This window comes from Sinocyclocheilus grahami, unplaced genomic scaffold, assembly GCF_001515645.1.
Source record: "Sinocyclocheilus grahami isolate Dianchi unplaced genomic scaffold, SAMN03320097.WGS_v1.1 scaffold838.1, whole genome shotgun sequence".
NCBI classification, from domain to species: Eukaryota; Metazoa; Chordata; class Actinopteri; order Cypriniformes; family Cyprinidae; genus Sinocyclocheilus; species Sinocyclocheilus grahami.
In genome coordinates this window covers 306,766-334,565 of record NW_015506017.1, presented here as the reverse complement: position 1 = coordinate 334,565, position 27,800 = coordinate 306,766, and the positions used below count along the sequence as shown (strand labels likewise).

Genomic DNA, 27,800 nt, shown 5'->3' with positions numbered 1-27,800 from the left:
GTTAGAGGTTGTTTCATCACATCTGTTTTGCAGTTGACAAATGTGTAACTCTTTTAAAATACACCGTGACATAAGAGATTGAAAATTATTGTAGTCTTGTTTTTAAGAAAAAGAAACATTGTTTTCTTTTGTGATTTCATAATGCATGCATGGAGGCCTATTCAATCAAAGTTAAAAAACCTGCATATCATGTGTTTCAAATGGAAATGTGCATCTCTAAAAATCCCTTCTCAGGGATTTATGCCTTAATTTTGTATTCTGAGATTAGGTTCTTCCTTGTTTATTATTATTATTATTATTGTGCCATTTAGATAAAATTAATTGCGGGACAGTGTGAATAGATTTGCAGATTCCCCAGGGGGAAGTCCTAAATTCTTATTTCCAGATCTGGAAAAGTCATGGAATTATATTAAATCTTTGTCCTTTATTTTTGCACCTAAATATTGCTCTTTTCCAGCAATATATTTACACACTGATAAGTATAATTGTTTAATTCTATAAATTGAAACAAGGGCCTGACATACAAATAAAAATCTCCCTCATCAATATTTATTAAATGATTTGAAAGATCATAAATGCTTGGAAAGGTCTTAGAAAAGTCATGGAAATTCATTGGTCAATCAAACGGTGTGGCAATCCTTGTTTTGACTGTTTAGTGTATTCTATTTTGATCTATCTCTATCACAATTACAGAAGGTAGTCAAACAAAATGCCTATTACCTACCGTGTGAACTAGCCTTAAAATTGTACAATTGAACAGACAAAAGATGAACTGATTACTTGTATTCTGTGCTTTCATCCTTAGAGACTACGAAGAAAAAAATGAAATCAAGGGACTGATCCAGGAACAGCTCAACTCTCTTTCGAAGTATGTATACTCCCAGAATAGAGCACAGCACTGTTTCTACAATTATTCTGTAATCCAAATATGGTTATTCAGGGAAATTTATTTCCAAAGAAGTACTTATATATAAAAGCAGGGACAAAATTATCCTCAAATAGCTCACATTGTTTTAAGAGCTTTTTAAAGAGCATGTTGCCCTGTCTCATGTGATGTTTTAATTGATTTTTGTTAATGTGTTTTATTATTATTATTGTTATCATCATCATCATTTCCCTGAGCATTCATTATTCTCTTCCCACTTAGTGACATCAAAAGTGTTCTCCAAGATCCAAATCTGAACTTGCTACAACGCTGCCTCCTTGTGTCTCGGTAAGTGTCAGTCCAGCAGTGTTGTGCACCATTTTAATTGAGAATGCATTTCAATTCATTTTCAGCATTACACAGATTGATCCTGAAACCCTGTTGTATTGGTTTAGATTTTCTGATTTTTTTTTCTTTTATTTTTCTGATCCCTAAAAGTGTCAGTACCACAGTCGTAGAGACACATAACTTAGTAGAATGTGCAGTCCACCAAGTTAGGAGTCTCCCACCCCGATTATTCAGGCTCATGCACACAACATATCCATCTGACACTAGGTGGCACTATTAAAAAAAAGGTCATTTTGGTTCATATTTCTGAAACCGGAATGGTTAGCGTAAAAAAATCTTATGAATCCTGAAGACTTTTTTATTTTCCTCTATAGTATTTTATTTATTTATTGCTGTTTTGATTTGTCTGGGAGGGGGATAGACAGTTGTATGTACAGGTATATTATGTGCAAATTGAAATGTAGACTGAGTGTGTGTGTTAGATAATTAAGTGTATGACTGAATAAATAGTGTGTGTTCCACAGTTATTGTCAAGTGTTCATGAGATGGATGGCCTGAGGGAAGAAACTGTTCCTGTGTCTGGTCGTTCTGGTGCTCAGAGCTCTGTAGCGTCGACCAAATGGCAACAGTTCAAAGAGGGAGTGTGCTGGATGTGAGGGGCCCAGAGTGATTTTGCCAGCCCTTTTGCTCACTCTGGATAAGTTCAGTTCTTGGAGAGAAGGGAGGGTTGTACCAATGATTACCCAGTGATACCAGTATGTGCTTAATAAGGTGTTCCAAGTACGCTTATTGGAATACTGCTATGTGGTTGCTAGAGTGTTCTGTGTGGTTTGGCATTGTTATGCAGTTGCAAGAGTGATTATTAGATGCAAAATTTTAAAATCCCTGGTAGCCCTTTGGGCAGGTACTCTTCAAATTTTGGTAGCCCAAATTAAAAAAGTTATTTTTTTTTTTTAAATAAACCTTTTTTTTTCTTCTTTTTTTTCCAAAAATATTTTCAATACACAAATATTAACAAATATAAAGGAAGGAATTTTATTTCACTATTTACAGGGTATCTGCAGAATTTGTAAAAATGAATGTAAGGCAATTTATGACCAATTTTAAGAGCTGCACAAGTAAAATTAACAGTATGAGTGGGGTTGGACAATGTCTATGGTAACATACAGTATTGAGCCATAAAAGTACATGATTTACAGTTCAGACACAGGTTTTCACAAAAACAAAAATCCTATACAACAGCATTTCAGCCTTTAGACCATTTTTATGAAAAGGGATAAATCAAGCATATAAATTAATTTAAAACTTATAAATATACTATTACTGTCTTAATTGTTTAGATTTTTAGAAGGCACATTAACTTCTTTCTTATTTACAACTCTGTGTTTGCTGCGTAAAAACATGAGTTGATATTTGCATTGATCTGACCATAAACAGCAAGAAAGACTTACTGGAAATGCAAATTCATTCTCTGCCACGAGGTGGTGCTTTAGGAGCGATGAAATATTGTGGTTTCCCCGGTAATGGCTGTACACAACGCAGCTCCATGCATTTTGACTTAAAATGTGCAGCGCTTATATTTATTCAATGACATCATTGCCTTTTGAAGTTTAATCCAGCCATATCAAGACTCTTGTCTTTCCGTCCCCAACTGTAAGACCTCTTGTAATTATAATTAAGACATTTCTTATACCATTTAACGTATTTAAAGCTTTTTATGGCCTTAAGTTTGATACAACTCACTTTAGGAGTTTGTAAGGACCCGCCGGAGATCTGCATTTAAAATAGCCCGTCAGGCAGAGTGGTGATACATTTTGGTAGCCCGACTGGAAAACACAATAGCCCCGGGACATCGGGCTAGCGATTTTGCGAGCCCTGTTCTGGTCTCTAAATATGGTTCTCTACCCTCCTTCAAGTGAATAGTTAAAAAGATTTAGCAGGGGGAACCCATTCTCCTCTACCATTACAATAAATGTACATGTTAAATATTTTTGTTCACTGAATGAATTAAATGATTCAGATTTCACAAATTGTTAGTGACAATTTGTAGTTCTCGAAGACCATCCTAAATTGAAGGGTTAGTTCACCCAAAAATGAAAATTCTGTCATTAATTACTCACCCTCATGTCGTTCAAAACCTGTAAGACCTCCGTTCATCTTCGGAACACAAATTAAGATATTTTTGATGGAATCTGAGAGCTCTCTGACCCTCCATAGACAGCAACTGAAATGTTCCCAGACAGAAACGTAGCAAGGACATCAATAAAACAGTCCATGTGACATCAGTGGCTCAACTTCAAGTTTGCGAAGCTACTAGAATACTTTTTATGCGCAAAGAAAACAAAAATTACATAATTTATTTAATAATTATTTTCCCTCGAGTTACGTCTTCTGCCATTTTGGAGAGTACCCAAGAACATAATCAGCGTTGATTACGTTAGGAGGGGAAATCACACGCATGAATGTAATTGGCGTAATCCGCGTTGTTTACACTTAGGGTAAAGTGTGTGTATGGGTTGTGATACTCTCCAAAATGGTGGAAGACAGTAACTCGGGGGAGAAGAATTGTTGAATAAAGTCGTCATTTTTGTTTTCTTTGTGCAAAATTGGAAGTTGAGCCACTGATGTCACATGGACTGTTTTACTGATGTCCTTGTTGCGTTTCTGTCTGGGAACATTTCAGTTGCGTTGCTGTCTATGGAGGGTCAGAGAGCTCTCAGATTCCATCAAAAATATCTTAATTTGTGTTCCGAAGATGAACGGAGGTCTTACAGGTTTGGAACGACATGAGGGTGAGTAATTAATGACACAATTTTATTTTGGGGTGAAATAACCATTTAATTAAACAGATGCACTTAGGCTACGTTCACACTGCGAGCCATAGTGCTCAATTCAGATTTTTTTTCTCAGATCTGATTTTTTTGTGTAGCTGTTCACATTGTTGTTTTAAATGTGGCCAATATCAGTTTTACAGTGTGAACAGATCGTGGTTCTGAACTGACCCGCATGCGCAAAAGAACAATACGAACAGGGTTTGCAGGTTTACACAACAAAATCTGCGTTAGTGGGGTCGCGTCGACCCACGAAGTTAAAAAAACATCCCACGGCAACAGTGGAAAAGTAGCCTAATTGTTACTACAAGCTTTGAAGGTGTTTATGGAAGCGATTTACTGGATTTAGGCTTTGATAATCGTACTGAATATTATTCAGATGTAGTTTTTGATAAAAATTTGATTTTCTCACCTTTTTGGTCAAAATTATGAATTTTTTATGAAACCTGCCTATATTCAAGTGTTGATAAAACAAGAATGCTTTAAGCTAGAATAAAACAGATTTTTTTTTTTAAGTAGAGGCTCTGATCTTTATTTTGGTGTATTGCATATTCAAATATTCATACAGCAAAATATACTGGATGTCATCAAATTTTAGTGAAAATCAAAATCGCTAGCGGTTTCTGGCAACTTTTTTCAAAAATGCTGGCAGGGAAAGAGTTAAAGATTAAGTCATAATGTAAGCAATGGCCCATGAGTAAATACTTCAACCATGTAATGTTTTAGTAGAAATTATAATATAGTAGGTCATATATTATACTGGAATGCATAAATACTCCACGGTACAAACTGTCATATTGCTAACACACAATAACTGATTCAGTAGGTACAATTTCCCAAGCCTTTTATTCAGTTCTCAAAACAAATACACATTTCTCAAAACTACACATTTCACCTCAAACACATTCCAGTTTTTTTAATGATTTCTCCAAAGTTTAATATATGTATATAGAGTTGTGCTCATAAGTTTACATACCCCTTGAAGAATATGGAAAATGTTAATAATTTTCACAGAATAAGAGGGATGAATATTGGGTTCATAATCTGCAATGAATCGCCTGCGATGCCGCTCCATCTGAAAGCACGTGCTGGAGATTTACTGCTAACCACAGAACCGGCTTTACTGACGAGATGCGCATGAAAATCGCATTTGATTATTTGCACAGCCCTAACATTGGTACATTGTTTGTAATGTCAGTGTAATGTCATGATTTGTCATATATTACATCAATGCATGTCCTTTTTGTATGTTTTGCTTAGCTTTAGCTATGGAGGCCAAATAGGCTAGTTGACAGAAACGTCATATTATTTTTTCAACACAGGACCACAAGAGTTTTTGTATTTAATAAAATATTTGGTAATGCTTTATTATGATAGTCCACTTTACACATTTAACTACCTATACATAACTTTGCAACTAAAAACCCTTTCACACTGCATGTTGGTCCCGGAAAATTGCCGGAGTGCCTTCTGTGTGAATGCAAACATGTATATGGGGACCTAGTAACATTGCCGGGATCAGTCCCTGTGTAAACAAAGGCCAGAACCAATGCCGTATGAATTTGGAAGCCAAACAAATTAGAATAAAACAATAATTTTATATTATTATTCCTATGACAGTTATAGCCATATATTGTAAAACAATTGCACTGTGAAATAAATGAAAAAAAAATCTCATTTCTACACTTGCAAGCAGGACCTAAAACTAACTTTCACATCTGCCAGTGGCTAATGACTTGAGAAAATTGACCGGCCATAAATATTTTCCTTGCCATTAAACTGTTTTTGCAAAAAACGGGCAGTTGCTACTACTACAACAAATAAACATATTTAATAAAAAAAAGCCATTTGAAATTAGAACCAACCACTGCATTTTAATCACGATACAAACAAAGATACAAAGATAAAACCTGCATGAAACAAAAACAGACAGGCTGAATGAGAACGCAAATTCACTCTCTGACAGCAGGTGGTGGTTCTGGATCAGCAATGATAAGAGAGGAAAAAATGCCATCGAAACTTTTGTGAAGTCCGTTCCCTTCAGAAATACATTCATATAAACCCCAACCCCAATATTTATATTTTTCTTCTGAACAGTGAGCTTGCTGTACCTGTACAGTATTTTAATCCTGTATTTTAAGCGTCTGTTAATTTTATGCCATGCTTGCAAGAGATAAACCCTTGAGCTTTTATTTTGGCGGAAACTTCAGTTGAACTTTTATTTTGGCAGAAAACTCCAGCTTCTGTGAAAACAGGTTTACAAACATTACTAATTTAATGAAATACTGTAAACATTTGCCCATTAAAATGTTGAAAATTATGCAAATGTACAAATTATGCATAACTGGTGGCCGTTGCGTTCCCAAACGCGATGAACTCACACCACATTCAATAACGGAGTTCACTGCATTCACTGTGAATGGAGCCGCTCTGAGATGCGGAAAACACCGGATCACGAGCCGATCGCCTGCGCTGCGCAATGTGGGCGCTTCACTTTGAAACAAGCAGCGCAAACAGACTTGAGTCATATTATAGTCATATTACGCTTTTGGTTTTAATTCATTTGACCGATACTTGCCAAAGCAATGGCATGAAACACAACATTAAAGAATGTCTCGGTTACGTATGGTAACCCTTGTTCCCTGAAGGAGGGAACGGAGATGTCACGTCGGATGACCGACGAATTGGGATCTCGCTTAGAGAGATCAATCTACTTTGAGTGTAAACTAAACGAGCCAATGCACATTGGCATGCGATTATTGCATCCAGCTGCCGCTGATCACAGCCAAAGATAAAACCTGCATGAAACAAAAACAGACAGGCTGAATGAGAACGCAAATTCACTCTCTGACAGCAGGTGGTGGTTCTGGATCAGCAATGATAAGAGAGGAAAAAATGCCATCGAAACTTTTGTGAAGTCCGTTCCCTTCAGAAATACATTCATATAAACCCCAACCCCAATATTTATATTTTTCTTCTGAACAGTGAGCTTGCTGTACCTGTACAGTATTTTAATCCTGTATTTTAAGCGTCTGTTAATTTTATGCCATGCTTGCAAGAGATAAACCCTTGAGCTTTTATTTTGGCGGAAACTTCAGTTGAACTTTTATTTTGGCAGAAAACTCCAGCTTCTGTGAAAACAGGTTTACAAACATTACTAATTTAATGAAATACTGTAAACATTTGCCCATTAAAATGTTGAAAATTATGCAAATGTACAAATTATGCATAACTGGTGGCCGTTGCGTTCCCAAACGCGATGAACTCACACCACATTCAATAACGGAGTTCACTGCATTCACTGTGAATGGAGCCGCTCTGAGATGCGGAAAACACCGGATCACGAGCCGATCGCCTGCGCTGCGCAATGTGGGCGCTTCACTTTGAAACAAGCAGCGCAAACAGACTTGAGTCATATTATAGTCATATTACGCTTTTGGTTTTAATTCATTTGACCGATACTTGCCAAAGCAATGGCATGAAACACAACATTAAAGAATGTCTCGGTTACGTATGGTAACCCTTGTTCCCTGAAGGAGGGAACGGAGATGTCACGTCGGATGACCGACGAATTGGGATCTCGCTTAGAGAGATCAATCTACTTTGAGTGTAAACTAAACGAGCCAATGCACATTGGCATGCGATTATTGCATCCAGCTGCCGCTGATCACAGCGTGAGTATAAGTAGGCAGCAGATGCAGCGCATATTCAGGTTTTCGCTGAGGAGTCAAGCCGGTGACTGCTGGTACAGGAGCTCATGACGTCTCCGTTCCCTCCTTCAGGGAACGAGGGTTACTATACGTAACCGAGACGTTCCCTTTCAGTCGGTCACTATCGACATCATGTCGGATGACCGACGAATTGGGATCCCTACCAAAAGGCCACAGATACTGCCACTTCCAGTGTCCTGTGGGAGTCTCCTGCGCCCCTACTTTTTGGCGCAGGGCAGGGCTTACCACAAGAGGACCAGCTAGTGCTGCTATGGCAGTACCCAGTCAGTAAGACTGGATAACACTGGGAAAACATACCCCTTCCATTTGGGACCGGGACGCTGCGGAAGCTCCATCCTTCCCGAAGGAGGTTTCGGAAGCAAATACACACATGACCATCCCTTAGGTGCTTATGGAAAATTGGAGGTGATTGTAACTCTCTTGGAGTGGCAGAAGTCTGCCGGGGAAACACAGGCTCTAAGGTCATACCATGGACTTTACACATATGGGATCCACTTAGGTCTCTACGGAACCCAGCCCTCTACCGGTTCTCATGGATTCATCGAGAGAGGGCCTGGCGCCGGACGCTCTGGCTGCCTAGAGTCTGGCTGCCGAGGGGACGGAGGAGCTCAACAGGGTCTACTATGCGGACTCTCTGGAGCAGTTTTAGCAAGCCAACACGGAGCCTGACGGTTCGAAGAAGCCTTTGAGACGGGCTGGGTAGTGCTAGCCAGGCTTCCAGATGCCGTGCAAGTGGTACCAACGGAACTACAGGCATGCCCGCAGTGGGGCAACGAGGAAGAACGCAGGGACCCGGCCCAGGCGTCTCGTAGCCGGTCTGAGGCAGGGTCTGAGTGTGTGTAACACTGACCTGCATAAGAGCAGAGGGTGTGTGGGTAGTCCGTTGGCTCGTTCTCCCGATCCGCCCACTGCTGCTCACTGGCGAGAGAGAAGGGTGAGTGTGATATGACATTGGATCATCCACAACCCCCCGTCCCCTCTGGAGACCCAGAGATAGAGGAAATTGCTCTTTTGTCGAAGTATTTGGGTACCACTGACCGAGAGGTCAGTAGCGGAAAAAAAACAACAGATTCTCCGCCCGGCCCTCCTCCGGGGGAGGGAGTGGTGTGTTCACCATCTCCCGAAGAGCAGGTCCCCCTCCACCTCTGGGTTGCCCGTCTCAGGGCCTCTTGCTCTTTCGCTTGCCACCAGGTTTAATGGGGGCCTGGACGGGCGGGGCAACTGCCCTGCGACCGGCTCCACGGCGTAGCTTTGCAGGAGGCCGCAGGAGCAGGGGCGGTGGCAGGGGGCCGCCCTCGGCGACGGCAGCAGCTGTATAGCAAGACGTAACGTCAAGTTTGCCACGCAACGTCGTCTTTAAAAAGATGCACCCGTAATTGCTCTTTTAGGGAAATAGCTCTTTTAGCGTGCTGAGGCGCACAGGGGAGATGGCCGCCTGTAACACAAACAGGGGGTAGTGCAGCCTGATGTGTGCAACCCACTCGACACGGGAAACCACCACCGCTGAAGCGCCGTACCGCCAACACGAAGAGCTCTCAAAGAGCGGGCTGAACTCGTTCAGTCTTCTTCTCTCAGTGGAGTAATCAGGAGCAGAACGATGTGGTCGCTCGGCTCCGAAGCGAAAAGCTGAATATGCGCTGCATCTGCTGCCTACTTATACTCACTCTGTGATCAGCGGCAGCTGGATGAAATAATTGCATGCCAATGTGCATTGGCTCGTTTAGTTTACAGTCAAAGTAGACTGGTCTCTCTAAGCGAGATCCCAATTCGTCGGTCATCCGACGTGACGTTGAGAGTGACCAACTGAAAGGGAACTTGTTATTATTTACTTATGTTATAAGTATAAATATATCTTCGGTTTATTATGAAACTGTGGCGGGCCTAGTTAATGAATGAGAAACACTGGGACCCCTCGAAACGCGATTGGGCCAGTTTTGAGTAGCGATTGGGCAGGTTTTCGAAAACCTGGCAACCCTGACTCTGATCTGCACTTCACATATACACCTACCCACCATTCAATCTGTGCTTAAGTGTACAGGACGTGAACCGGGTCTTCAGAAAACAGAAGTCTAAGAAAGCTTCATGCACAGACTTTGTTTCACCTGCTTAAAAGTCTGAGATACACAGATCACTGGAGCAGTGTGTAGTCCCCTCCTGCTTCAAATGCTCTACCATCATTCCGGTCGCCAAAAAACCCAAAATCACTGGACTTAATGATTACAGACCTGTTGCTCTCACGTCTGTGATCATGAAGTCATTTGAGTGACTGGTGTTAGCCTACCAGAAGGACATCACTGGACCCTTGCTGGATCCTCTTCAGTTTGCGTACAGAGCAAACAGGTGATGATGAAGTCAACATGGGATTGCATTATATTCTGCAACATCTTGACAGACCTGGGACTTACACAAGGATCTTGTTTGGAGACTTCAGTTTGACCTTCAATGCCATCTTGACTGGCCTTCTCTCAGACAAACTGACCCAGCTTTCCGTGCCCACCCCAGTCTGTCAGTGGATCACCAGCTTCCTCACAGACAGGCAGCAGCTAGTGAGGCTGAGTAAACCCAGGTCTCTCACAATCAGCACTGGCACACCTTAGGGATGTGTGCTCTCCCCACTGCTCTTCTCCATGTATATGAAACGAATGCACTGCAAAAGACAGATGACATGAAATTTGCAGATGACACTACCATCATCGACCTCATACACAATGGAGATGAGTCTGCTTAGAGGCAGGAGGTTAAAGAGCTGGCTTTTTGGTACAGTCACAACAACCTGGAGCTGAACACACTCAAAACAGTGGTTAAGCTACCAAATCAGACATCAAGAGACTACAACAGACAGTCAGGACTGCTGAGAAGATTATTGTTTCCCCCCTGCCCAATCTCCAGAGTGAGGAAAAGGGCTAAGAAAATCACTTTGGACCCCACATACCCAGCCCAATCTCTCTTTCAAATGTTGGTATACAAAGCACCGACCACCAGAACAGCCAGGCACAAGAACCGTTTTTGTTTTTTCCGTAGGCTATATTCAGCCTTAAAATTAAAACGTTCATAACTGTGCATTGTCCATTATAACTGACACATTTATTCATAGCATCTGAAAATTGTACATTTGTAAACTACATAAACTCTACACTTGAAAATAACATATCTGTACATTCATTAAAACAGTTGTTTTTTTTCTATATATTTATACTTCTGTATTATATTGCATTTAATTTTCAGTTTTTCGCACATTAGTGTTATATTTCATCTCTACTGTGTAAATCCTATGCATGTCTGCACTGGCATGTATGTTTGCACTAATGTCTGCACATTCTTCTGCACTGAAAGCTCCTGTCGCCAACACAAATTCCTCGTGTGTATAAACATACTTGGTAATAAAGCTCTTTCTGACTTCTGACTAATATGGGCAATGAAGGACAAACATGTCTTGTGCCAATTTGTAAGGGGATAGATTATTATTTATACATACTGCCATTATAGGGGATGTTCTAATTAGAGAACCTTATTCTAATTATTACATTTTTAATCAAACCTGATTTTGTTCAAAACATATAGAGTCCCACTCCATCTGGTTAAAAGCTCTTCAGTATCAATGATTTTATAAAACAATTGTCAATTGTTTGAAAACATTCATTATTTTTGCAACTGGTGCTGCAGAAATCTCACACTTCATATTTAAACAAATGGTTTTCTGTGACATGTTCCACAAATGCTGTTGATCAAAACATCTACGGAACACAAAATGACTTGTAAATCACTTTTTCTCTCTATCATTTAGAGGTTTCAGCTGGAGCGTGTTCGTCTACAAGAAGTGAAACGATCCAGCTATGAACACACTAAAAAGTGTGCTGACCAGCTCCTGCTGTTGGGACAGGTAAGCGACAACATACATTTGATGAATTTACATTACGTCATTATAATACAGTAAAAGAAAATGCAGTTAAAATACTAATATTTGGCCTGACCCTTTAGAATTGTCTATATTTCTGCATAAATATGACCCAAAACATAAAAAATAATCAGAATTTTGCACAAGTCCTGAAAGTAGACAAAGAAACCCCAATCAAACAATTAAGACAAAAATATTTTTTGTCATTTATTATTCAGGAAAATGATCCAATATTACATATTTGTGAGTGGCAGAAGTATGTGAATCTCTATGATTAGCTGTTAATTTGAAGGTGAAATTAGAGTTTATTTATCAGAGATGTTTTCAATCAGTGAGATGGCTATCAGGTGTCATTGCTGCCATGTTTTATTTAAAGAACAGGGATCTATCAAAGTTTGATCATGTTTGTGGAAGTGTATAATCAGCACAAACAAATGAGATCTCTGAGAACCTGATCCCATCTGTGAAACATGGTGGTGGTAGTATCATAGTTTGGGCCTGTTTTGCTGCATCTGGGTCAGGACGGCTTGCCATCATTGATGAAACAATGAATTCTGATGAAGGAAAATGTCAGGACATCTGTCCGAGAACTGAATCTCGAGAAAATGGGTCATGCAGCAAGACAACGACGCCAAGCACACAAGTCATTCTATCAAAGAATGGTTAAAGAAGAACAAAGTTAATGTTTTGGAATAGCCAGGTCAAAGTCCGGGCCCAATCCAATTTAAATTTTGTGGAAGGACCTGAAGCAAGCAGTTCATAGGAGGAAACCCACCAACATCACAGAGTTGAAGTGGTTCTGTACTGAGGAATGGGCTAAAATTCCTACAAGCCGTTGTGCAGGACTGATCAGCAGTTACAAGAAATATAGAAAATGGTAAAGGGTTCACAAACTTTCAGGCAGTACTTTATGTATGTATATATTAGGGGTGTAACGATACACGTATTCATATTGAACCGTTCGGTACGAGGCGTTCGGTTCGGTATGCATTACAAACCGAACGATTTGATTTGTTGGACTAATCTTATTACATTTGGTAAATAAAACAGCTTAAAGTGTGTGAAATATAATGTTCTCAGTGCCACTGCGCTCAACAAGGCAGCCCAAATGACATAACAGACAACGTGCTGTCTGCCCAGTGGCGTAACGTTAGCGGACGGGCACGCAGGACACGTACTGCGAAAGGCCCCGCGATAACCTCCCTGTGTTGTATCAACGATAGCCATAGAGATATTATCAAAAACATAAATTGTTGGCAATATTAAGATATTTGGCATTTCCAATTAATGTAGGCCTGTTACATTCTTATTTTTATTAGGCCTATTATTATTATTATGAAGTTACTTTTATTATTAAATTAAAATTAGTCAAATTAATTTGCCCCGCAATAATTACCAAATAACTTTTAACTATTAACACTTCAGTCATCAATAAAAATCAATGAAAAAAAAAGCTTTTATTTCAAGCACTGACTTTCAAAAACAACCTAACACGAAATATGTTTCTTCATTTTTTTTATGTAATATTAGAAATATTAAGAGAATAAATTAAAACAGTTAGCTATACCGTTATCAGCCTTTGTGGTTTAAAACAGAAATATTTCCAACATTGCGATGTAACCAATTACCCCAGTACCGAACCATAACACCACTGTGTCGTATCGAACGGAACCGTGAATTTTGTGAAGCGTTACACCCCATATATATAGATCTCATACTGTATCGCGTACCTTGTCGGTGTCATGCGCTTTGCTTGGCCATTTGTTGTGATAAACAGGAAAGTGTGTTCAAGCGCCAGCAAAACACAGTGTAAAGAAATGCTCTTTGTGAAGTATAGTGAAAACACTATTTATTAGCACAGTAACAAGATTGGCAATTTAAGACGTTAACTTGTAAGCACAAAACACAAGATACTTCTCTTTTCAATATAAATAAGGCTTTATTGGATAAATCTAAGACATGTAAACTAATCTAACACATGAACACACACATTCACACAAGTTGCAGAAAGCGAGAAAGTAAGGAAAGAATGAGTTTAAGGAAATGAAAATGTGAAATCCCAAGTTTACAGCAATGTGTGAAAATGCATAGACATGAACAACCATCAATCACTTAATTAACCCTCGCATTGTGTTCCTCAATGAGGTTAAAATTATATTAAGTGCACCAGTTCAGCTAAAATCTGGAGGTACTTGCCTTGCCTGTGTAAGGGGTTCCCTTCCTTGTCTGGTTGCTGAAAGGGGTTTCCCGAGGTTGCTGATTGGCTGGAAGTTCAGTCTTGGGAAGCCAGTGGTTGGGCGTTGGCTGACGACGCGGAGTTGTGAGCTGGTTGAAGTTTTAGACGGCACTCGAGACACGGCGTTAGGCAACTTAACTCCGAACACGAAACTCTCAACTAAAAAGCCGCATACTAAAAGCTAAAAAGCAGCATAACTAAAAAGCTATGACTAAAAAAGCATGACTAAAAAAAATCCTACTAAAAGCAATGATTTGATGGTGTCCTGCATATTTAAACTGGGTTTTTGGACACATCCCAAATGGTGTTTTGACCAATTAGACACTGTCTTAGCTAGGGCTGAGTATCGAGTTCGATACTTTTTAGGCACCGACCGAATTGCCTCGATACCATCGAGTATTGAAAAACGTCTTGTCGTTCGGTACCAAATTTCGATACCTAAGGGGTTAATCTCATCAGCGTCAGTGAGCCAATAAGCCTGCAGCACTTGCCGGTGTGTTCGACTAGAGGCGCGGCGCAGATCAATCATCCGCGAGAGCGATTCGAAAGCGCACGGAGCAGTCTGCTTTCTTTAGCTCTCGTGGTACTGTAATACCACCAGTATAGAGTAGCGCGGGAGCTGCGTAAGTCTTAAGATATTTTTTAAGACCTGCACAAATAAAATATAATATGAGCAAAGTAGGACAATGACTATGGTAACATATTAAACTGTAAAATGACTGTAAAAAGCATGACTTACAAGTTTTCACAAAACAAAATGTTTTATATAATTTAAGAAAATGGATGTTGTATCTATTATATTAATTAAAACAATTATTATTAATCAATTATTACATTAATTAAATAACAATATAAATGTAATGTATATCTTAATTGTTTAGATTTTTATAATGCATTATCTTCTTGTCGATCCACCTGTTCACATTTACAACCCTGCGTGTTTGCAGCGTCAATTTTCACATTTGGTAAATTTTCCAACATTAGTCAGCAGGAGGCGATTTAACTGCAGAAACAAAGCAGGTTTCTTGGTAACGACTGTACACAAAGCAGCGCAGAAACAGGCAGCGCTCATTTATTTAATGTTTGTTCGTGTTTTAGTTGGTTAGGTTTGTATTTCGTTATGTTCTGTTTATTGTCATAGATATATACATATCTATGTTTATTGTGAGATATGGTAACTATAGTAACCGCAGCGCCCATTGCCATATGTGGTCAGAAACTACCGTGAAACGCTTAGTATAAACACTTAGGTAAGGGTGACAGTAAAGACGTTTGTTGCAACGCTCCTAAAGAAATCCCTTACCTCAGGGAATTTTTCCCCCTCAGGGATACTCCTAAGTCAAATTACTTAAGGACTTTCATGCAACCGGGCCCAGATCCCTACTATCACTACCAATCGCAAACCATGCATCACACACTGTAGGCAGCGCAATCCTAACAACCTGTGCACTTTGCCTATGTCCACTAATACACTACTTTCTTTTTCTATTGGTCTCTGGAATTGCCAGTCTGCTGTAAACAAAGCAGATTGTATTACTTCTATTACAAGTCATTTGAGACTAAACCTCATGGTCCTGACAGAGACGTGGATCAAACCAGAGGACAATGCTACACCTGCAGCACTCTCCAATAATTTCTAATTTTCCCACTCCCCCCATCTGACTGGAAGAGGTGGTGTGATCTTGGTCCACTTCTCTCAGGATAGCAGAATGAACAGGTGGGAGAGGGGCAGAATGTGGGAATATTATCCACGTATTAATTGATTGCAGATTATGTTTTTCTCTTGGATGGATAAAAACATAAACAAATTAAAAATGGGTCACTGAATATGCAGTGCTTTGGCTGCCCAAGTTAAGTCTATGTGTGGGAAACACTTCATTAATTTAAATATGAAGTGTCTTTAAAGCAGCACTATGTAACTTTTGGCACTCTAGCGGTTAATAAACAGAACTGCACACATCCCGCGGAAGAACATTCCAACCTATAGACTATGTCTATGGCGATTCACGCAGGTATGTGTTACTCCGCACGACCCGACCAGGCTACAATAGTTCAAATATAAGTACTTATTATAAGTGTACCGTAGTGATTCGGAATAAGACAAAAACGCGGTTTGGAAGATGAATTCATGATGTACTCGCTCATTATATACAATTTGCACATTTTTAACACAGAAAAAGTTACATAGTGCTGCTTTAAAGTGTTATGTGTCAGTAGTTGCTGTTCCCAAAAAAGCATAAAAAATGGCACGCCTCACATATGACCCTGTTATGCAGTGTCCTGCCATCAGCAGGACCTGTGGGGTGGAAATCGATGGCTGAGAGTGAGAGGGGCATGCTCAATTTACTTAAAATGAAGGAAAGATTACCTGTAATCTCAAAACTGAGTTTTAGAATTTCAGCATGCATGAATCGGATCCAAAATCACAAATCAGAAGTACTATAAACAAACAGATGCCACAAAAACTGAGACTGAGGGTTCTTTTCTGTACCCACTGTATATGAGCCTACACCTAAACTTATTACAGAGATGACAATAAGGGTCTGACCTAACTTTCATTTTATACAGCCTACTTGGTGTGATGCCCTATTAATAAGCTTATAACTTATCATCTGATGTGCAATGTTCTTGGATGAAAAAAAAACTAGCCCATACCACATCCCAGGTGAACCAGTATTCATTAAATCCTCTGGAAGCTGTGCTTTACTGTCTTTTTATTTTTATAAAAAGTGGGAAAGTGGAATATGACACCACTGTTCTATAATTTTCATTTAAATGTTCTTTACATTTAAAATATTTCAGTTGGCTAATAATGATCAGAACAAACCTATCTTTTCTTTCTTCATCAGACGGACCGTGCAGTGCAGTTGCTTTTGGAGACCAGTGCAGATAACTCCAGCTACTACTGTGACTCTCTCAAAGCCTGTCAAAGTGTGTCCAGCTGAATTCAATTTGAGTTTTGTTAGACGAATATAAAAAAGCTTAGTATACTGCGGCAGCACTAGTGTGAAGACGGAAGAGTGTAAAGACCATCGACTCTACCGTTCGGCTCCACTGAGCAGGAAAACCAGCAAAGGACATAAGTATCGCTTTTGAATCATTCTCTTTCATATTACTTGTTTCCCTTCTGTTTTCAGTTTTTATAACTAATTCTTACTATGTGTTTCCAGATCCCTACTATCACTACTGCTCGCAAACCACTGTAGGCAGCTCAATTCTAACAACCTGCGCACTTTGCCTATGTCTACTAATATACTACTTTCTTTTTCTATTGGTCTCTGGAATTGCCAGTCTGCTGTAAACAAAGCAGATTGTATTACTTCTATTACAAGTCATTTGAGACTAAACCTCATGGTCCTGACAGAGACGTGGATCAAACCAGAGGACAATGCTACACCTGCAGCACTCTCCAATAATTTCTAATTTTCCCACTCCCCCCATCTGACTGGAAGAGGTGGTGTGATCTTGGTCCACTTCTCTCAGGATAGCAGAATGAACAGGTGGGAGAGGGGCAGAATGTGGGAATATTATCCACGTATTAATTGATTGCAGATTATGTTTTTCTCTTGGATGGATAAAAACATAAACAAATTAAAAATGGGTCACTGAATATGCAGTGCTTTGGCTGCCCAAGTTAAGTCTATGTGTGGGAAACACTTCATTAATTTAAATATGAAGTGTCTTTAAAGCAGCACTATGTAACTTTTGGCACTCTAGCGGTTAATAAACAGAACTGCACACATCCCGCGGAAGAACATTCCAACCTATAGACTATGTCTATGGCGATTCACGCAGGTATGTGTTACTCCGCACGACCCGACCAGGCTACAATAGTTCAAATATAAGTACTTATTATAAGTGTACCGTAGTGATTCGGAATAAGACAAAAACGCGGTTTGGAAGATGAATTCATGATGTAAATTTAAACAATTATTATTAATCAATTATTACATTAATTAAATAACAATATAAATGTAATGTATATCTTAATTGTTTAGATTTTTATAATGCATTATCTTCTTGTCGATCCACCTGTTCACATTTACAACCCTGCGTGTTTGCAGCGTCAATTTTCACATTTGGTAAATTTTCCAACATTAGTCAGCAGGAGGCGATTTAACTGCAGAAACAAAGCAGGTTTCTTGGTAACGACTGTACACAAAGCAGCGCAGAAACAGGCAGCGCTCATTTATTTAATGTTTGTTCGTGTTTTAGTTGGTTAGGTTTGTATTTCGTTATGTTCTGTTTATTGTCATAGATATATACATATCTATGTTTATTGTGAGATATGGTAACTATAGTAACCGCAGCGCCCATTGCCATATGTGGTCAGAAACTACCGTGAAACGCTTAGTATAAACACTTAGGTAAGGGTGACAGTAAAGACGTTTGTTGCAACGCTCCTAAAGAAATCCCTTACCTCAGGGAATTTTTCCCCCTCAGGGATACTCCTAAGTCAAATTACTTAAGGACTTTCATGCAACCGGGCCCAGATCCCTACTATCACTACCAATCGCAAACCATGCATCACACACTGTAGGCAGCGCAATCCTAACAACCTGTGCACTTTGCCTATGTCCACTAATACACTACTTTCTTTTTCTATTGGTCTCTGGAATTGCCAGTCTGCTGTAAACAAAGCAGATTGTATTACTTCTATTACAAGTCATTTGAGACTAAACCTCATGGTCCTGACAGAGACGTGGATCAAACCAGAGGACAATGCTACACCTGCAGCACTCTCCAATAATTTCTAATTTTCCCACTCCCCCCATCTGACTGGAAGAGGTGGTGTGATCTTGGTCCACTTCTCTCAGGATAGCAGAATGAACAGGTGGGAGAGGGGCAGAATGTGGGAATATTATCCACGTATTAATTGATTGCAGATTGTTTTTCTCTTGGATGGATAAAAACATAAAAAAATTAAAAATGGGTCACTGAATATGCAGTGCTTTGGCTGCCCAAGTTAAGTCTATGTGTGGGAAACACTTCATTAATTTAAATATGAAGTGTCTTTAAAGCAGCACTATGTAACTTTTGGCACTCTAGCGGTTAATAAACAGAACTGCACACATCCCGCGGAAGAACATTCCAACCTATAGACTATGTCTATGGCGATTCACGCAGGTATGTGTTACTCCGCACGACCCGACCAGGCTACAATAGTTCAAATATAAGTACTTATTATAAGTGTACCGTAGTGATTCGGAATAAGACAAAAACGCGGTTTGGAAGATGAATTCATGATGTACTCGCTCATTATATACAATTTGCACATTTTTAACACAGAAAAAGTTACATAGTGCTGCTTTAAAGTGTTATGTGTCAGTAGTTGCTGTTCCCAAAAAAGCATAAAAAATGGCACGCCTCACATATGACCCTGTTATGCAGTGTCCTGCCATCAGCAGGACCTGTGGGGTGGAAATCGATGGCTGAGAGTGAGAGGGGCATGCTCAATTTACTTAAAATGAAGGAAAGATTACCTGTAATCTCAAAACTGAGTTTTAGAATTTCAGCATGCATGAATCGGATCCAAAATCACAAATCAGAAGTACTATAAACAAACAGATGCCACAAAAACTGAGATTGACTTGAGAAGGTGATTAGCTACACCTGATTTGAGTTTACAAGTCAATAACAACTCAGTTATTTATTTATTTATTTTTATGTTGGTGTTTTTAGAATTTCAGCATGCATGAATCGGATCCAAAATCACAAATCAGAAGTACTATAAACAAACAGATGCCACAAAAACTGAGACTGAGGGTTCTTTTCTGTACCCACTGTATATGAGCCTACACCTAAACTTATTACAGAGATGACAATAAGGGTCTGACCTAACTTTCATTTTATACAGCCTACTTGGTGTGATGCCCTATTAATAAGCTTATAACTTATCATCTGATGTGCAATGTTCTTGGATGAAAAAAAAACTAGCCCATACCACATCCCAGGTGAACCAGTATTCATTAAATCCTCTGGAAGCTGTGCTTTACTGTCTTTTTATTTTTATAAAAAGTGGGAAAGTGGAATATGACACCACTGTTCTATAATTTTCATTTAAATGTTCTTTACATTTAAAATATTTCAGTTGGCTAATAATGATCAGAACAAACCTATCTTTTCTTTCTTCATCAGACGGACCGTGCAGTGCAGTTGCTTTTGGAGACCAGTGCAGATAACTCCAGCTACTACTGTGACTCTCTCAAAGCCTGTCTGGTTACAACCATCACCTCATCCGGCCCGTCTCAGAGCACCATTAAACTGGTGGCCACAAACATGATTGCCAATGGCAAACTGGCAGGTATAGCAAAAAGAGTCAGCCTTGTTTAAAACCTGTATGTTTTTCTTTCTTGTATAGAACACTAAAGGAGATGTTTGTCTACGCTCTTTTTCCATATAATGAAAACAAACATTGATCAGTGGCTGTAAACTCCGAAAAGAACAAAAAAGTATCAAGAGTTTATACTCCTTATTCCCTATAGTATATTTCATACAATACAAGCCATATGATAGCTTTATGTCAGGAGTCACCAATATTCATTATTGTATTGTATTCTGGGATTGCCTTATCGATAAAAGATACTGTACATGCATTGCTGCCGGAACTCAGCCTGGAACTCAGATGGCTGCATGATTTTTCTGCCTGGGTGAATGTCATGAAAACATGTCCAGGTCATATTTGAAACCTGGCCAAAAAAAAAAAGACAGAATAAAAGAAAATTTATTTTTTATAAAGAAAATTAAGAAATTATAGATTGCATATGTAATAATTTGCCCTCACATGGGTACCACTAATGTAATATTTTCCCCACAATGGACCAGAATGCAGTGTGTCTCACAGGTGCCACCAATTAATATTGTGAGTTACAGTCATGTCACTTAAAGTGAATGTGAGAGTGTTGGATGATTCCTTTCTCTTTTTATAAAATGGGGCATAAAGGACTCTCACCTTAAAGGCAGAGTGAGGGATTTCTGGTAGCCAATGTTAATATTTGAAATCACCAAAACAAACACGCCCCTACCCCAAAAGGGTCTCGCCTCTATTCTGATAGCTCCGCCCCACATATACGTACGCAACCCAGGCAACGATTAGTTCTGTGAAACAAAGCAAAACCAATGTTACACCGTGTCTACGAACGTGAGCGGCGCAGCGCAACAAATCCCCGACAGAAAACTGCTGCCGGGTTCTATTTATGACGTGCTGACACACATTTCAAATGGTTTTCAACGGTCGTTTGAGCGCGTCCAGTGTAGGCAGACTTTAGCTGTTGTAGACACTGTTACTCACCTATTGAGAAGAAACAAAGCAACCTCGGCGTCCGATCGCAGGCCTCCGCTCCTTGAGTTCTCTCCAGCGCTGGAAAGCTGATCCGATATTTACATGGGTCCTACTTCTTGCCTTATCGTTCCGCAGACGTTTTCCTCTTTTGTTTTTATCCTCCATCTCCATCTTTCTGTCCCGTGCACTGAACGCGCTCTCCTGCACTTCACGAGTAGACACGCCCCTTATTGCTGATTGGCTACAAGTTTGTTTTGCGATTTGGCCCGAATCAGTTTTTAAAGTGTTTTTGAAAAATCACTTACTCTGCCTTTAACATTTAATTACAATCAAGGAAGGTGAATAAATAACAATTATGTAAATTGGTGGTAGTTTGTGATATGACCAATCAGAAGGATTTGTGAGAGATTCTAAACTAGTAGATCTTCTTACAGTATTATCATCACAAGGAAGGTACAACTGTAATAAAATATTTTATTAGCAAAAAGATAAAACGAGAGTAATCAAAACAACTACTAAATATCATGCTTGATAAAGGAGTAAAGTGTATAAGGTACATAAAATGCAGGTGATTAAGTTGGGTATTATGGCAAATCAATGTAAAATAATGTGTTGTATACAAAGCTTATTTGTTGTATATAATTGACTTAGTTATATAATATTTAATGCAAATTAGAAGATCTTGAACTGGTAATGTGCTTGGAACTCTGTGGGATGCTGATCTCCTGGAGCATGAAAAAGGTTCTTAAACCTGGAACATGCATATGAAGCCCTGAAGTAGGCGCAGACGTTTGTGCTGATTCCTAATCAGCACAAACCTCAGAATCACTGTAAGTCTTACTGGTATTGAGTAATAAAATCTTTAACACACTGAAAAAGGGAAGAAAAAAAATCCGGCTAAAATTTTTTTGTGAACAGATGCCTGCAGATGACTCTAGCTGGTAACTTTTAGCTGGAAAACCCAGTGGGATCACAGCATAGACACTGAATGTACCTGCCAAGTTGATTGTATCTTAAAATGGTTTGCATCATTTGAATCACAAGAATCTCAGCTTTCCAAAGATATGTGACATGTTTAGTTTGTTTTTGTGTCACAACGTTAACCCTCCCTACAGTGGAACGCTAACAGGTTAAAACAAATATACAGAATTTATATATAATGACATATCAGTATGTGCGTGAGATGTTGAAATGCATGCTGTTTTATTAGTGTTTTTATTTAGTATATGACTACACTGAAATTTAGCATATAAATCCATGGGCTCTATCATACACCTGGTGCGATGCAAGTGTTTTTTGCTAGTTTCAGCCCGAAGCATTTATCATTTCCACGTCCTGTGCCACGTTGTTTAAATAGCAAATGCATTTGCGCCCATTTGTGGGCCCATGGGGCGTGCTGGTCTGAAAACGAGGTGTGTTCAGGTGCATTGTTGGCACATTGCTATTTTGAGGCAACTGAAATAGACTGTGCAATTGACCAACTGAAACCTGGTCTAAAGTCAATGACGCAATATTGTTTTTGTTATTTAAAGAGCGTGTTAGTAATATGCGCCTATAGGTGGGTGAACAACACGTGTACAATCATGCCAGATATTAAAAATGAAAGGATTACAATGTATAAGATTATTATTGTACCCCATAGATGGTCTTTCCTCTCTGGAGAAGTGTTGAGTCTTTGCTCTTGCAAATTCTGTCAAGTAAATAGCGAATCCACCATGGTGCGAGCGCAACTGCCTTTTAAAGGGAATGGGAGATGAGACTCTGATTGGTTTATTGCACATAACACTTAAAACACACCCATTATTCATTAAGAGAATAGGGACAACCCTTTTAGACACCACCTTTATTTTATGCTAAGAAAAATATAACATGATTCAAAATAAAAGAAATACTGATGTAAAAACAAAATACTGCACACCTTTTAAATGTGTAAAATTAGTATTTCGTACAATCTAAAATACGGTGTAATACTGTGTAGAATACAGGAAAACCTATGCACAATCTTGAAGTTTACTATGTGGCTTGAATTCGTTCTAAATAAACTCTCATAAGTTCTTAAGTACTAATATAATATTCACAGTTTGTTTCTGTGAATATTAATTATTTTAACTACTGTGTTTTTCTTAGATTATCTACCTAAATAGATTAGATTACCTTATTCTTTCCATAGTACATCCTTTTGCCATCTCTTACCCAAATAAACAACGCACATGCACCCGGCCATCCACTTGATCTAAAAGAAACCGTGATTCATCAGACCAGGCAACCTTCTTCCATTGCTGCATTGTCCAGTTCTGACGGTCACATGGCTATTGTTGGTGCTTTCAATGGTGGACAGGGGTCATCATGGGCACTATGACTGATTTGCAGTGTTATTAATATGCGCCTATAGGGTGAACAACACGTGTACACTCATGCCAGATATTAAAAATGAAAGGATTACAATGTATAAGATTATTATTGTACCCCGTAGATGGTCTTTCCTCTCTGGAGAAGTGTTGAGTCTTTGCTCTTGCAAATTCTGTCAAGTAAATAGCGAATCCACCATGGTGCGAGCGCAACTGCCTTTTAAAGGGAATGGGAGATGAGACTCTGATTGGTTTATTGCACATAACACTTAAAACACACCCATTATTCATTAAGAGAATAGGGACAACCCTTTTAGACACCACCTTTATTTTATGCTAAGAAAAATATAACATGATTCAAAATAAAAGAAATACTGATGTAAAAACAAAATACTGCACACCTTTTAAATGTGTAAAATTAGTATTTCGTACAATCTAAAATACGGTGTAATACTGTGTAGAATACAGGAAAACCTATGCACAATCTTGAAGTTTACTATGTGGCTTGAATTCGTTCTAAATAAACTCTCATAAGTTCTTAAGTACTAATATAATATTCACAGTTTGTTTCTGTGAATATTAATTATTTTAACTACTGTGTTTTTCTTAGATTATCTACCTAAATAGATTAGATTACCTTATTCTTTCCATAGTACATCCTTTTGCCATCTCTTACCCAAATAAACAACGCACATGCACCCGGCCATCCACTTGATCTAAAAGAAACCGTGATTCATCAGACCAGGCAACCTTCTTCCATTGCTGCATTGTCCAGTTCTGACGGTCACATGGCTATTGTTGGTGCTTTCAATGGTGGACAGGGGTCATCATGGGCACTATGACTGATTTGCAGCTATGCACACTGCGATGCACTGTGTGTTCTGACATCATCTTTTATGCAGCATTAAGTTTTTCAGTAATTTTAGCTACAGTAGTGCTTCTGTGTGATCTGACCAGCTAGGCTTGTCTTAGATCCCCACTTGCATCAGTGAGCCTTGGGCACCCATGAACCTGATGCTGGTTCACCAGTTGTCCTTCCTTGCACCACTTTTGGTACATACAAACCACTACATACTGGGAACACCCCACAAGCCATTTTGGAGATGCTCTAACCCATTCGTCTAGACGTCGCTATTTGGCCCTTGCCAAAGTCACTCAGATCTTTTTGCTTGCCCACACATTCTGCTTCCAACAGATGAAATTCAAGAAGTGACTGTTCACTTGATGCCTACTATATCCCACCTATTGACAGGTGCGATTTTAACAATATAATCAATGTTATTCATTTCCCTTCTCTTTAGTGGTTTTCTCATCATATATAATCATCTGTAGAAATGATGATTATATTGGTTATGTATTGAAAAACATCACAGATTGTACACACTCATTCCAGGCACAGCCAAAACAGATCAGTTCTAGCATTTAACTGAGCGAGTTATCTTGCACCAGTGGTCATGTACCATAGCACTGTGTCTACACCGCTTTCTCATACAGTCTGCATTTGACTAGTTTATCAAGTATTCTGTGATCTAGGAACTTGTACTCACTTCAATTCTTTCAACAGTCACAACAGACCTTGATGCAGTTGCTTCAGTTATGGAATTTGAGGCACATCTGCTGTTTTTCTGTTTCACAGATGAAAAGTGACTGAGCAGAGTTTCGTTTTCAAAGACAGTGCTGCATAAAATCTGCTTTTCCGAATATTGCATAGTTTGACTTTGCGATAAATTCTGCAATAACAGAATTGCAAAATCCTAGAGGGACTGATTATTGCCTTGTCTTGTTTGCCTGTTGGATCGTTTACTTGTGCTGGATATTTGCCTGGACTTTGCCTATGTTTCGTGTTGCCCTCTTGGATTTGTCATTTGGAATTACCCTTGTAATAAACCGCAAATCGATCCTACAACTCAGCCATCAGTAAGTTCTTTACAGAATACTTTTCCCTCTCTGGATCCAATGGAGGTAGATACATTTTGAATATCACAGTGAGATTTTTCAAGGATACCAACAACAACTCCCCAATCTACAAGCCGTGAACGAGCATCTGACGCATCTGTCTCCCTTAAATCAACACCATCTTAACTGGTAAGATTTAAATTTTTAGATAAACTGCTCAATCTGCATTAGGCGCCCTTAAAACCAGCTTTACAAATGCCCCATCCTCAAACACCCTGATCCCAACTTGCCTTTCATAATTGAAGTCGGTGCTTCTGACTTTGGCATTGGGACAGTTATCTCTCAAAGACACAGCACACCAGGCAAAATGTTTCATTGTTTTTTTTGTGAGTTTTTTTGCAGAGTGAAACAATGATGACGGAAAAAAACGAACTATTATCTATCAAAGCAACAAATAGAGGAGTAGAGACACTGGCTAGAGGGAGCCACACATCTGTTCCAAGTCTGTGTTCTTATCACAGATGATAAGAACCTTGAGTATATCAAATTTGCCAAAAGACTGAATCCCAGACCAGCTCATTGTTCTTAACACACTTTTGTTTCACTGTCACCGACCATCCATGCAGCATAAACTGCAAAGCCAGTTCCCTTTCAAGAAGGTATGATGCTACACTACCCACCAGTAAGTATGTGACTTTGCGCAGTGGATCTGCATAACTGGACTAACCAGCTGACTATTCTCGTTGCACAGGATCTGAAATGTTTTGGTCATTGCCTGAGCCAAAGTCTGTCGTCAAAGTGGTTCGGTATAATTACCTCCTAGAACTCTTACACAACTGTATTCCCAAACAGCAGGCATCCATGTTTAATTTTGTCTGCTCACTTTAAGGAACAAGTAATTATATTTGGAAAATGACCCACAGTGGCATCTTCTACTGCAGCAAATTACATTTTTCTTAGTGTTATTTGTCACCAGCTTATCAGGAAGGGACAATTTTGTGCTCTTTGTCTCACTGAATGGAAACTGTGCTTTATTTGCAAATGTTTTATTTGATATTACAATTTTGCACACAACTTAAATTCACAACTTTGGATGGAAACATAGCTATTGATCCACAACTACCACAGAGATTATTCTACACGTCCAACACCCTGACCAAGGAAATGGCCCAGGAAAGGAACACCAGGAGGTGCTCACGGGTGGGGGATTCTATGCTGTCTCAGTCTGCTACTTATCAAGGGTCAATATTCAGAGGATAACTGAGGGAGCCATCCCCTGAATATTGACCCTTCTCACAACTTCCGTTGCATCTTCCTGTTTGTTAGCTTTATAGCCATGCAGTACTCAGAGCACATTTGCAAAGTATTGCCATTATAGTCTGCCGTACCAAGTGTGTTCTCAATGTACCTTGTTTTGCTTCATGTGTATGACTTCTCACCTGTTTTTTGGATCACGATTTGTTGTATTATTGCCTTGCCTCGTTTGCCTGTCAGATTGCATACTTGTGCTGAATTTTTGCCCTTTTGTTTCATGTTTCCCTTTTGGATTTGTCATTTGGAATTAGCTTTTTTTTAAAAACTGTAAATGGATCCTACAACTCAGCCATCAGCAAGTTCCTTACAGTGCTATAGAAAAGTATCTAGTTAACACATAATTACGTGCTCATACCTTTCAAAGCATAAATCTGTATTCAGATTTCAGAATGAGCACCATGACATTTACAGTATATGTGGCTTGCTCGCACTTTTAAGAAGCAGGGAAAATTCCCAACTTTAAATAAATAACCATTTACATGATTAGGATGTTTGCATTATAAAAATAAGGATATTTCAGACATAAAAACACTGACTCATTAGGCAAAGTTTACTCATTAAAATCAGATGCAGTTGCTTCACTTATGATGTGGTGAGAAATTCAGTTCTTTATTATTAGTAAATTTAAGTTTGTAACCATTTAAGTTTGAAACCACGTGAATGCTGTCTTAACTATGACTGTGGTATAATGTGTTAGCCTGGATGACCACCATCTATGCTGGGCATAGTATCTGTTTTATGTTGGGCTCATGTCTAGTTTATACCAACCTGAATTACTTAAAATGTGAAACGGACTGTTTGTTCCTATGCAACTATTTAGGGTTTTCTTTAATGTCTGGTGCAACTGCCGTTGCCTTGTATGCGCTTATCAGTTCATATAGTACTAGATAGATTCACTCTGTCACCAGAGAAATGTTATACAGTACATCTAGGTCACCTGCAGATAACAAGAGCACATCAGTCATATTCCAAATTAATACTTTCAACTTTTTTTTTTTTTTTTTTTTTTTTTTCTCACCCTTTTTCTCTACATCTCTGTCTCTTCTGGGGGGTG

General features: G+C 39.1%; 1 protein-coding gene across 1 annotated transcript in view; it reads left to right on the top strand.

The window, feature by feature from the left end:
* LOC107562765 (WD repeat-containing protein 11-like) overlaps positions 1-27,800 on the top strand; it is a 163,270-nt gene that overhangs the window by 123,355 nt on the left and 12,115 nt on the right. Inside the window, exons 21-24 of the mRNA XM_016247483.1 lie at positions 806-868; positions 1,148-1,213; positions 11,562-11,655; positions 20,045-20,210. Of these exons, the coding sequence (XP_016102969.1) occupies positions 806-868; positions 1,148-1,213; positions 11,562-11,655; positions 20,045-20,210 (389 nt within the window). The remainder of the gene's footprint in view (positions 1-805; positions 869-1,147; positions 1,214-11,561; positions 11,656-20,044; positions 20,211-27,800) is intronic.